Here is a 13,261-nt window from a genome sequence, read left to right on the forward strand (position 1 = left end):
TTTTCCCAGTTACCCCTCCCGACCCCCAAATTGGCCGTCACTTTCTCTCACATTGAAAGAAAACAATTCTAACTGTCTTTACAATTTCATTCTTGCCTACCATTTCAATTAATATGAATGTTATTTATAAATTGTCTTAAAACGTTGCAATGCTCTATTCGATTCTTTAACTTTATGTATTGCAAGGGGAATGTCTTAAACCGACTGCAACCCGACCACTACTTGAGTCGCGTGACTGCCTAAGTGTGACAAATTCCATTGAAGCTTTAAGATGACGTCATCGGCTTGACCTTTTTCGAACGCCGAGTGTTATCGAACTAGAACCAGTTGGTTGTTTTTCTTCAGGTTAGCGTGATTCTATCATTCTTTATATATATATATATATATATACATATACATATACATATACATATATATAAATGAAAATCGTAATGAATTGGAAAATCAAGAACAGTGAAAAAACTTTCAGCCTCCACCGGGATTCGAACCACGGGCCTTACGCTCTGTACGCGGACACCCTAACCACTAGGCTATGGACGCTGATTGTATGTCCAGAGGTTCGAAACCGGTAAGGAAGGTCGTAATTCCACTGTAGGCGTTTGTCACCTGTATCGAATAATACTAGTTCTGTTTTTGGTGACATATTTTGCCTTACTCTAGAGATCAAACATGATGCTAACCAACTCGAAATCATTTTTGATTCCTAAAGCCGGATCTCGAAAGAGATACTTTGAACAGACTTTATGTTAATGCAATATATATATATATATATATATATATATATATATATATATATATATATATATATATAACGATTATTATGAAGTGTAAAGGGAATTCAGCACTCACACACCCTTGGGATTGAAACAAGTGACCTAAAAGGAAAAAAGTCTTGTGGTAATAATAAAAAAATCCACAAATTGATACTGCTTACAAACTATTGTTAATTAGCAGTGTCCGGGGGTTACATCCCCGTGCCATTTCTAGGCGCCCAGAAAAATATACAGATACTCGGTAAAATATGGAAGCGCTCAGGAAAAAAAGGAATAAATGATGAACGACTGTTTAAATTATCCATTCGACTTTTAATATTTCCCCGAACCTCACATGAACAAAACAAATAGGAAAATGAAAAGATCTGTCAAACAAACGTAATGAGCTTCAGTCCTATTATTTAAATGAAACGCAATCAGCTATAGCTATATCGATTATATATATACAATGTATATGCATATACATTTATATATATATATATATATATATATATATATATATATATATATATATATATATATATATATAATGTATATGCATATACATTTATATATATATATATGCATATACATTTATATATATATATATATATACAATGTATATGCATATACATTTATATATATATATATATATATATGCATATTCATTTATATATATATATATATATATATATGTATATATATATATATATATGTCGGACTTGTGATTCATGAATATGCATTGTTCAACCTTTGCTAAATTATTTGCATTTTCTTATAAACGAAGCCATTGAAATCTACAATCTGAGAACAGTGTAATTTACATTGTTTTTTAATTCATTCCCCGTAACAAACTAGCCTAATAATACCTTAGACAGCTTCTAGCAGAGTCCTGGGTTAAGTTTGGTACAAGGAGCAATTATCTACGTACGGGAAAACATACCGTTGCAACATTTTGAATGCAGCCTTTCTTCAGGGAGGGGTTTGAGAGGGGAGGGGAGGGGAGGGGACAAGTTAGGATAAAATTGGATCATAGCTTGACCCTCCTTTGACATTGTATCTGAAGTTTGTTACCTTTATACCAAAGTATCTTTCCTTAACTGTGGCTTGAACAGTATTCAAGGCTAAAGGGACGTGAACAAATTTGGATTCAGCATAGCTTCTTTTGTTTTTTAAATCCTTTCCTGCGTGGGACTGATCTTAAAAACAAAGCTATTGGAATAAATACAACCCAGTTGAAGAGTCTTATCTTTTCTTTTGTATGACTCATGAGTCTTATCATAATACACGTCAATGGTATTTAGAGACTAATAACACAATACCTGAATTATGAATACGAGCAGCGAACCGTAACAATAATTGGCAATACAAACCTTAACCGTTAAGGACATGTATATTTAAGCCATGGCAGGTGTACAATGATTACGACGTTACATTCTGTATTTATTATCATAGTATAATTCTGTCAACTGTTTCAATATAAACAGTACCGAAGTGTGAAGGAGAGTGGGGGGTGGGGGTGTGGTTGGTGAATAAGACTGAAATGCAGCTGACAATTAGTTATGACTAAAATAAATTCTACTAAGCACAATTAGAGGGCTGCTTTAATGTAACCCATGTAAATAAAATTGCGCCAAATAATAATATCAAAACAACCGAAGCCAACTTGATGATCGAAAACTATTTTCTTGATAGCAAAGTAAATTCCGAAAATGCTCCCTCCCCCACTCCTTAAATATCCATACAAATGTCTCTCCCCCACCCCCAACCCACCCCGCCCCTTCCTCCCCTTCCTTCGTCCCTCGTCGTCATCGCGTATTGATTACTAATACCAACAAAAATGTAGCCATCATTAATATTCATGAGGATAGTAACATAACTATTTTTGTTTTACTATAGGCTATGGTAATCCTTGGTATATGTTTAGACTTCTTTCATGTGTACAAGTAGAACGGGCGTTGTCACTTTAGGGACCAAACCGTAACCTATGTTTGTATATACCCATTGAAAATCGGTGACGAGATTTTAGATTCAGTTGTTCTTTACTTAATAACAAAATAGTGTGCAAACAATGACCCGTTATAGCGAAGAGTATCCTAATCCATTGAACCGTACAGAGGGTAATTTTGACACGTTGGGTTATGAAAGGGGAACTATACACAACCTAACCACTGTGCTGACTGTCTGGCGTGTAGGTACATGTGTAACACTGGCTAGACGAGGTATGGAAATATTATAGTCTGAATTATAGAACACTGGGTTCGTAATGTGTACGGATATCACACAGATTTAATTCCATCAGTGCATATTTACCCTGGGATTTAAAAATTTCGTCGTCAGAAATGGAAGGATTCTACTATCTACGTTTTACCTTTGAGGGACTGCAGGATAGCCTAGTTCCTGTTTGTTTATTAGTGATATTGTTTACTCCACAGATTAGCCTTACTCAGGATTCCACGACACAAACAGTCCTACGTACGGGAAGAACTACGCGAATGCTTAATTCTGAAAAATCTACAACTTTCCGATCCGATGTCACAAATAAGATTATCACTGACGTTATGGAAACTAGATCACCTAGTATGTTAAGCGGTCCCCAACGAGAGATAAAAACTACGGTGGGTACTTCAATGCAACCTACCTCGGGGAGTGATGGTGAGGATAACTCTGTGATTGTTACAGCACAGACAATGCCACCACCCATGGAAGACGCCCTAACGGAGTTAGTCACAGAATTAGTTAATATTTCGTTCACAGATATTCTGATGGAAACTGTTATTGTCACCGATAGATTGGAAACAGATATAGTTACCGAGCTTAATAATAATTCAGTAACAGATTTAACCACGGAGAAAGGTAAAGTCAAATGAGAATTATACTTTTCATTAAGAGAATATGGGTTTTCTCACGATATTAAGCTGCTTTCTTTCGGAAATTTTATAGTTCACTTTCGTTTAAGAAGGATATCTACCTATTGTAGTCTTGAACGAAAGCTGGAGCGGACATGATGAAGTGTTCAATTTGTTTTGTTTTGTTCTGAGGTGTTCCCAATGTGGTTGGTTGGGTGTACCTATTGGGCGAAATTGGGTCATTATGTTCAAGGTTGCTAACCTGTAATCCGATTTGCAGAGACCTCCCTCGTGACTCCCCCTATACCCCTACTATACCCCCCCCCCCTTCCGCCTTTGGTGCTTGGTCTAGTCAGCTTACATCAATGGCTTGTCACTACACACACTCAAATACGATTTAAGTCCTTACCAGTTTCTCGAGAAAATGGGATATTTCACCATATTCTTTCTTTTACGAACTTATTGAACTATCTTAACTTGGAACGGTACCATTGCTTAATTAGTAACAAATTGTAAATCAGATTGATGTGCTCATATAGTCTTACAGTTTGGGTAACACATAGCTTTATTACATCAAGTTCATGCAACAGAGCAAAGAAAAACAAGGATTCAAACGTTTTCCTTTTTATTCTTATTTTTGTTTTGCTTTTGCCTGTGTTTATCCATCTATTACAAATCTTAGGATATGTGGATCAAATAAAAGTAGTATTATTTTCATAAGGACTGATATACTTCATACATTTATTTGTTTTTAATCTGAATATTCATACAGCTGATCTTGTACAATCAACATTATTTTTACTGTTACTGTGTAACAGAAAATATCGTCTTCAGTGCTAAATCCTGCACGTATACACTCTCGTTAAATATGAAAAATAGTTTCAACGGATTTGTGCAGTGACGTCACTTGGTAACACTCGAAGGCCAAAAGCAACTATAAATACTGTATTTGTATCCCTTATTCAGGATGACGTCAGTATGAATTATTCACACATCTTAACAATAGACTAAGTATACACACCTATAACATACGATTCCGCAAATAATACAAGAAGAATCGAACAGTATTCTAATTGTACTCTATTACAGGTAGTTTCATGAAAAATACATGTTCCCAAACTTAATGAAATTTCGCCATAATGATGTTTCTGTTTACAATTAGTTGTGTACCATTAGTTCAAGCTTGTTGGTCGCATATGAAACGTTACCACTTGTGAGCGTTTATATATCGAAGCAAACATACTGTATAACTTCAGATTGCCCCAAATGTTATTCAATCATTTGAATATATTTTTTCTTGTATGTACTGGATTAAGAGTGGGGAGGGGATAGATTGGTGAAGGATAGAGTGGGGGAGGGGGCGGTGTATATATGTTAATATGTTTCCTTCTTTCGTCTGTCTCCTCAACATGTTTTTGAAAATATTCTATATCAAGGAAAATTTGCATATTTGACAAATGTGGATGTGAATCAAACTTAAAATATATGTAATGATACCTTTACACAATACTGACCAGACCATGTATTGAAAAGATGATAGGAATACCAACTTCTCCATTAAACCTAGTAATGCATGTGTAAGTTACATGTTATAAGTTGTTTCTATAATAAGGGTCTTATCAACTATATAACTTAATACGGTTAGTTTTTATACCGTAGATATTTCATTTAATTTGTTAATAATTATTTGTTTACAATAGGTTGCCATTTATACCTAATTTCTTGGTGAAATTGGGTATAACTGTTAAGCGAAATTGTTAGGCGAATTTTGATGTTAACATTCATTTAAATCTTGAGAATTATCCTTACCAAAAAAATTAAAATTCTATGCAAAATGCAGCTTTAATTACCTTTCTTTTAAAAAGTTAAATCTTAAACTTGCCTCTCATCAGAGAGGAAACTCTGCTGTCCTGAAGGGTTTACTGAGGTAGGAGATGGGTGCTTTCTGTTCCAGGACGACGAGGTCAATAATATGGAAGCCTTGGAATTATGTTCATTCCATAATGAAGGAAGCCTGGCTAAAATCGATCCTCTTGTGCCAGTCACAGTAAGATATTTAATTTAAATATATCATAAAAGTATCCAAATTAAGTATTTAAAAAAAAGGATCCAATATTAATTGATTTTCTTTTAATGCCCTTCCTGTGTTTTTTTTGTTTTTTTTTAGGGGTAGGGGAGGGGAGCGGGAGATTGATGAGTTTTGATTTTATGCTGTCATTAAGGAAATAAAAGTATTGAATCTTGCTGTGTTTGCTGTAAATATGCTTCCGATTTTTCTTACGCCTTTTTCTTGACAGACATATCTCTTAGAAGTATTACAGTTTTATATTGATGTAGAGTTTGTCTGGATTGGGCTACAACGTGCAGAGAATGACAGCTTTACCTGGTCCTTTGATGAATCTTATCTTAATGCAAGGTAACGTAATGTAAAGAATATATATTCTCAGCAATTATAACTTGATGATTCTCGTAGAAATAGGCTGGAAAGAGAATTGTTAGATTCAACGTTTCATTGTAATGATTCAACGACTTGACTCAAGTTAATTAAATAGCTGATATCATTTTTTAGACATTGTTCCTTATACCAATTGCTCGCAACCAGGGGGTATGAAGCTTTACAAAAGTGGGGGAGGGGGGGGAACAACATCAGTGGGGCACTTCCTCGTTCCACAACCTCCACTCGCTATGCTATAAACCGATACACACCGGCCAATATCCCTTAAGTATATATGATGTGTTAGTATGCTATCAAAACTATTTATTGAGATTGTTTATTGTTAACCGTGCTACAAAAAAAAGATATGGGACGCCATCTTAAAAATAGCATGTACAGACTAAAAATAAATAATTAAAATAAAATATTAAAATTAACAAAGGCTTGAGATATCCAAAAGGGGCACATTTTATTTGCCAGTAGGGCACATTTGCTATTTTGAAAAAAAGGGCACGTGCCCCATTGCCCCCCCCCCCCCCCCGCTCCTACCCCCTGCTCGCAACCCTCCTAAGCTCTCGAGGATCTTGATCCCCTACCCACCAGAGCCGCACAATCCCTCAGAATTGTGAATACCAACTTGGACGATGGCGGACTCAACGTTAGAAAGTACTTTGTAGCATTCGGCCGGTACCCGATTACAACAGCATGAGTAGGACTACAAATAGAATTCCCCTTGACGAGAGTAACAGTACAATGTTCTAAGCCCGCATAATAGTAACTAGTTACACTGATATACATGCTAAATTCCGAGTACGCGTACCATTACGAGTACAAATCAATGCGGACGAGTGCAAGCTCGTACAAGCAACATTGTTAAAATACACCTACGAGTACGGACGAACTACAAATCTGCATTGTGATGAGCTAAGTGGGTCTGTAACTTTACAATTAGTAGCCTGTCGATGGAATGCTATACCGCTTTAAGATCGAAGTGTTCTCATTTTGTTTTTTTTATTTTGTGTTTTCATTTTGTGTTTTCATTCTGTGTTTTCATTTTAAAATACCAGTGGACTGTACCATTTTGTACTAGGTGGAATCTGAGTGAGTTACTAAGTACTGATGGGCTATATAACGAGAGTATATATATCGAGTGAATCGACGGTATGAAACGCAGGGACTATAGGTAGATCAAATGTTGTTAACAAAACCTAGCCAAATTTTACAACAGGGACGGATTTGGGAATAGAGAGGTTTGGGAGAATCCTCCTGTAGATATAAGGTTGAAATGGGTTGTACAACTCGCAGCAACCATGCCCACTTACCCCGGCTTTTGTGAATCTATGTGTTTTCGTTTCATAATTGGAATAAGTAAATCCAAAATGAATATATAAACAATATTTACTTACAGCAACTGGGGCGTTGGACAACCAATTAACAATACCAGTTTACAATGCGTCGCTGTGAATCGTAATGGCACCTGGGAGATACGGTCGTGTGTCAACACAGAACTACCCTACCTATGTCAGGCAATGCAAGTCTCCTGCGCAGGTACGCACAATAAGCACTGGAATGGTTGCTATGGATATTAACTTGTTCATGTTAGGCTCTTTGTGTGGATAACTCCAAAACCAGTAATAGCGGACTTTTGTATTGTGAATGATTTAGTGTGTAGAGTTCTAGACTATTGTGAGATTAATGTTTTTTAAGTCGGTTAAGGGTAATGGGAATGTAACCCCCCCCCCCCCCCACCCCTTTAGAGGTTCTTATCGAAGGAGATGAAGTAGTATATTTACCGTTAACCTCCATAACCGACTCCTTAGCACTGGCACCGTTAGAACAAAAGGAAAATACATTTTTGTTACAAATGTCTTCGATAGTACTTGAGGGAAGGGGTGGTGCTAAAGTGTAATGGTGTCAATGTTATGGGAAAACTTCCGACTAACTATGGAGGAAAACGTATTAAGAGTAACATAGAGTATTTTTATAAGTTGATTGTAGTAACATTCTACATTGATTCAATGTTATGCTATTGAATACCATTACAATATACCGGTAGGTCATACGGTTAACTAGTCAATTTTTATTCCAATCTTATAGCCTAATATTTCTTACTTTTTTTTCGAATTTCAATTTGGTCCTATATGTGTTGATTATAGGTAAAAGTCTTTCGTTGACGGAATGTATTTCTACTAACATCTCAAAAACATCCCTCATTAAACCTTCAGTTTGTGACGAAATTAATGATTGTAGTGTTTTAGTTTCATCACCTTCAATCGTTTTGTGAATGTTTGATAGGGCTTGGAATATTGCCGACCTATTTAATAAACTGCCTTAAGGTATTGTGAGCAATCAGCCTGATATTGCTAAGTTTCTTATGATTAGATTTCAAATTACAGTTGCCAGTGACGTCATACATCGTCTCATTTCATTTGGTATAGAGTTGACGACAGCCCCCGAAGTCACCACCGATCTGACTACAGCAGAATTCACCGAAGACGTAACCAACGCCACCACCACCACCACCACCACCACTCGAAGGTTGACTACCACAGTTACCGAACCGCCGAGTACGACTACCAAACCGCCGAAACGTCAGACAACAATAGATGGCGATGAAGAGGACGCCACCACAGAAATGATAACGTTCGATGAATCGACAAGACCTAAGTCTACGACAAAAAGACCAACCACGACGACAACATCTCAGACGACCGTATCCGTAACGACTACGACGGTCCTCTCGACCAGTCCTACGAAAATATCCGACCGTGTATTCTCATCGTCAAGTATGACGTCAGTTATGGTTTCTGGTATGGATGCCCAGAAAAATGTAACCTCAACCATTGCAATATCAGACAAGACCAGTACAGACAGCAACGGTCCTACAAAGGACGTTAATCCCACAAGACCAGCAGTCTCAATGACAACTGACAATAACCCTCCACCGCCTCCACCGCCGCCTCAACGATCGCCGTTATCAGCTATAAATAGATGTAAGTATTAAAATTAACCCAATATTTAGAACTGCGACAGTGACATCTCCACAGTAGAAGTTCCTCTTAGAACGATTGTTGTCATCGTCATAATGTCATTCTAGTCCAATTGTACTGAACTGTATTTAAGACAAATAGATAATCAGGAAAATCTTATTATTTTCAAACTTCCCTTCAGCCGTTATTTTTCGGTCCTTGACACCAGCCCCCCCCCCTTGGGACCCGGGACCCCGGCTATACCGGCTTATAATTACGCCCCTGCTTAAGTGTATTTAACTGACTGAATGTTCCGTTGAAAACAAATATTTTCTCGGAAACATAGAAACCCAAAACATACTAAATGTTTGATATCCATTAGTAAAGCTCGAGCCATAAGCGCGTTGTTGTTGCATTTGCTCACTTCTCAAAAAACAACAATTTGTTTTCTCATGCAACACCAAGGTGTACTTTATAATTTTGTTAGTACGTTTAAAATTTTGTAACAGTTTGGGATCATGTCCGTTCAGACCGTTCAGAGAAGTGGTAAATCTGGTCGCTATAATCTATATGTAAAATAACTAATGTGAAATAGAAGCTTTAGATGGTTGCAAACAATCTATTTCTATTTTGTGAAGTTTGGGAGTTACTTGTATCGCATAATCTGATTTGTAATTTCTCTTTTTTCTGCTTTTTTCCAGTGTTAATCTCCATCATCGTTATATTTTTTGTGCTAGCTTTAATAATCGGGGCCATCGTAGTGTATCTCTTCTACAAACGAAAACAGTAAGTAGAAATCGGTAGATTTATTTATTTATTTATTTATTTCCCAAACAGCAGTAAACAGCAGAATCTCTGAATTTGGTACCCCCCCCCCAAAAAAAAGAGAGAATGAGAAAAAAGGATCATATATGCGGATGGTATTACTAAATTTACCAACCCGGATAGGCGATTCATTAGAGGCCTTCGTCTGTTTGTATGCATTATTCCTTTCGAACAATTCTTTGCTAAAACCTGATGGACGCATGTAACCAGCTGGACAAAACTATCATCATTTAAGACTTGATGGGATTTCTTACGTCTGCTGAGAATTCAAATGATGACAGTTTTCCTAAGATCATCTATATTTGCTCTGTTAACATGTTATATGTAATTTCCTTTGTAAACGGTGACTGTGGGTACAAACTTTAAATTTACTATGTTGTATACCCAAACCATTGCTTGCAGTACCACGTACTTGTTGAGTAATGATCCTTCAACCACCGGTGGCTAAATAGTGAAAGTGGTTGGGCTGTGTAGTCTAGCACACGTATCGCTAGGTCAGTACATGAACATCATAAAACTCAACAGAAGTTCATGAGGTTAATTGGCATAATATAACATGTTTATAACGCATTAATAATTTTTCAAGGGACAGATGGTGTTGGATGGTTGGTTGGTTGGATGGTGTTGGAAGTCACCCATTGGCGTTCTGTTGGTCGTATTAATTCAAAAGACCACGAATTTAGAATTATCGCGACGTCCAAAGCTAACGGGTTAACATTAGGTCTCGATCGAGGAGGCAAAATCATTTTCAAGCTATAGTCTTAAATGAACATGTAACATAGTTTTAATGTGAATGCCTTGAACCACCGGCATTCCTACTGTGGAATTTTGCGAACAATATTTCCACTTTCTCTCTTTTGATTCTGACTATGACTTATCAGCGTCACATCACTTAATAACAATTATAAGAGTTCGTTTAGCATTATAATTATACAAAATTGCCTATAGAATTACACATATTCTCTGAATGTAGTTAGATGCAAGTGCATAATTAAGTTTCTACTAGAGCCATAATGAAATATTAACAAACATCATACTATACTTAACTTGAATAATGTGCATAGTAGGCTGTTAAAGGGTGCTTAAATCCTATACAGTAAGGTCATAAATGAACGGTACAGGAGTAGTTGAATATGTTAGACGCCCCTCCCTTTTTTTCTTCTTGGTGATGGTTTGGATTAATCTTACAGCGGGCTACATTTCTTGAGTGGGCCTCACTTTTAACAGATCTTTTAAAAATTCTTCATATGTCTTCTCTCTCTGTCTCTTCCAGAAGTAAGAAAGCAGTCTACGATGTAGAGGAAGCTGAACTAGATGACATCAAATCGATAGAGGACATTGCTGGTCCTAGCACGTCATCTGATACGAGTGTAACTGGGGGTATAGCAAATACTTCATTTGTTAATGATGAACTTCCTGGATTTTCAGCAAGTCATTTTGGCGGTCTAAGAGGAAAACGTGCTAGCTATGATATTACGTAACCCGAATACCTTATCAATGTTTTTTTTTTTTTGGGGGGGGGGGGGGGAGATGTGAGAGGAGGAAGGGGGAGAGGTGGAATAAATTGATTTGCAAATTTGTACAAATTGGTCTTGTTGAACATTTGCGTCACTAGTATGTATCAACTCTACCGTTGGCTATTTTGTACTGTACTCAGATAAATATGAAACGGGAATAAGAAAATAAAATAAAATTCTGGTGTTTTAATCTAATTATAAAAGAAACGGCTGGTCTAGTCCACTTATTTGTGACAAACCAACGGTAAAAACAACCCCCACCCCCCCCCCCCTCCATTCACCATGTGGCTCTCGGCGCTCCAGTTCAAATTTCATATAAAAAATACATAGGGAGTTCAAATCGGCTTATCAATTTTCTTTATACGCAGATTGTTCATTACGTCGAGTTTTTACCCTGTGTTCTTATTGCATTTGTCTGAATAACAGAAATCAGTTTTGTCTGATAAACCATTTGCTGGTCAAAATCTCATCAGTTGTAACTTACAGAACTTGCTGAAAAAAGGGGTTGCAAAACTTTACGTTTTTTAATTTGCTTAACTATTCATGTTTCATTTAAAAACAGATTTTATTTTTACGTCAAGTATAAATATAAAAGATGCCCTCTGGTATCTTTAAAATTGTTCAGATTGACTTTGTGATTCTCATTTCAAGGTTTCGATAAAATAAAGAAAATTACAGTCAAACGGAAATACTCTCTTCATGTATATTCCATTCATAATTATTGTAAGGAATCTTATATTTTTCAATGCCAAGAATATTTAAAAAAGATGTAATACAAAATATACAGAGTTGTTCAGTGACGTCATCAGTACATGGTTCGAACTGGGTTCAAAACGGACCTTGAGGTTAAGGAGTCAAAAGGCGGCCCGTTAAATATGGGGGGGGGGAGGAGGGAGAAATGCTATACTTATTTTCATAATATTCGTAAGGCAAAATGAAAGGAGCAACAAGGTGGGGGCAGCACACTGGCTCTTTGTGTCTCTGAAAGTGGGTCGTTGAATCATTTTCACCGACAGTGAATCACCGCCTCCCCCCACCCCCTTTATCCACGCCGTGTGTTACGCTGCAGCTGTTGTGCAGATGGAATAGTTGGTTGGGTTGTGGGGGGGGTGGCTCTACTAAACTTCCTTCTCCAGTCTGAGAAGTTCAGTCAAATGTTTGCTCCATTCAGTATATATGTATGTATATATGAAGGTATACATGGGACTACTCCTCCCATATATTTAAGCCTGTACACATTCATTCGGTGTGGCAAGGTTATTTAATCAAGTATAAGGGAACATCTAATTATTTCAAAATTAAGAAATTGAGCAAAGTTTTGAATAATTGTATTCGACAATCTACTAAGCTATATTCAGAATTACTTTAGAAGTAAATATATACATCAGTATCATTATTATGAAACACATTTCTAAAATATCCCAATAGGCCTTATACTTCTGCATGCAAATTAACGGAAACATCTGTTAATAATGAAATTCCTTTTTAATATTCTCTAAATTCCTATATATACATGATCGTATCTTTTATCTCTGGGCCGTTCCAGATCGGAAGCATGAATTATATTTAAAAACAAACTATATAATACACAAACAAAAACTAGTTCATTCTCTAGCTAGTGACAGAACAAGGCCATCAATCACCTGGATAATATATTAATATTAATTGTTTCTAATTAGATAAAATTCATAAATAATTTTTTTTTTAAGAATGTTTTAACATAATTTTTAAGTTTAAGTAATTTCTCATAACAGCATTGCATATTATATCAGCAAAATCGCTCAAGGCATTTACTGTCCAGTAATTAATTCTGGTAAGTTTGGCGTTGATTTACATTACATCCTTTTAGAGGGAGGGGGGGGGGGGTCTTTGTATGTATATAAATATACACACATATATGCTCACAACAACGAAT

General features: G+C 36.4%; 1 protein-coding gene across 1 annotated transcript; it reads left to right on the forward strand.

Moving 5' to 3' along the window:
* The first annotated feature begins 2,914 nt into the window (after nucleotides 1-2,914).
* On the forward strand, nucleotides 2,915-13,050 carry LOC139973010 (uncharacterized). The gene is made up of 7 exons (XM_071979354.1): nucleotides 2,915-3,608; nucleotides 5,494-5,648; nucleotides 5,899-6,017; nucleotides 7,444-7,583; nucleotides 8,474-9,028; nucleotides 9,706-9,790; nucleotides 11,103-13,050. Exons 1-7 carry the CDS (start codon nucleotides 3,095-3,097, stop codon nucleotides 11,308-11,310), a joined length of 1,776 nt encoding a protein of 591 aa, XP_071835455.1. The 5' UTR covers nucleotides 2,915-3,094; the 3' UTR covers nucleotides 11,311-13,050.
* Nucleotides 13,051-13,261: the final 211 nt, after the last annotated feature.

The sequence above is a fragment of the Apostichopus japonicus genome, chromosome 9, assembly GCF_037975245.1.
Source record: "Apostichopus japonicus isolate 1M-3 chromosome 9, ASM3797524v1, whole genome shotgun sequence".
NCBI classification, from domain to species: domain Eukaryota; kingdom Metazoa; phylum Echinodermata; class Holothuroidea; order Aspidochirotida; family Stichopodidae; genus Apostichopus; species Apostichopus japonicus.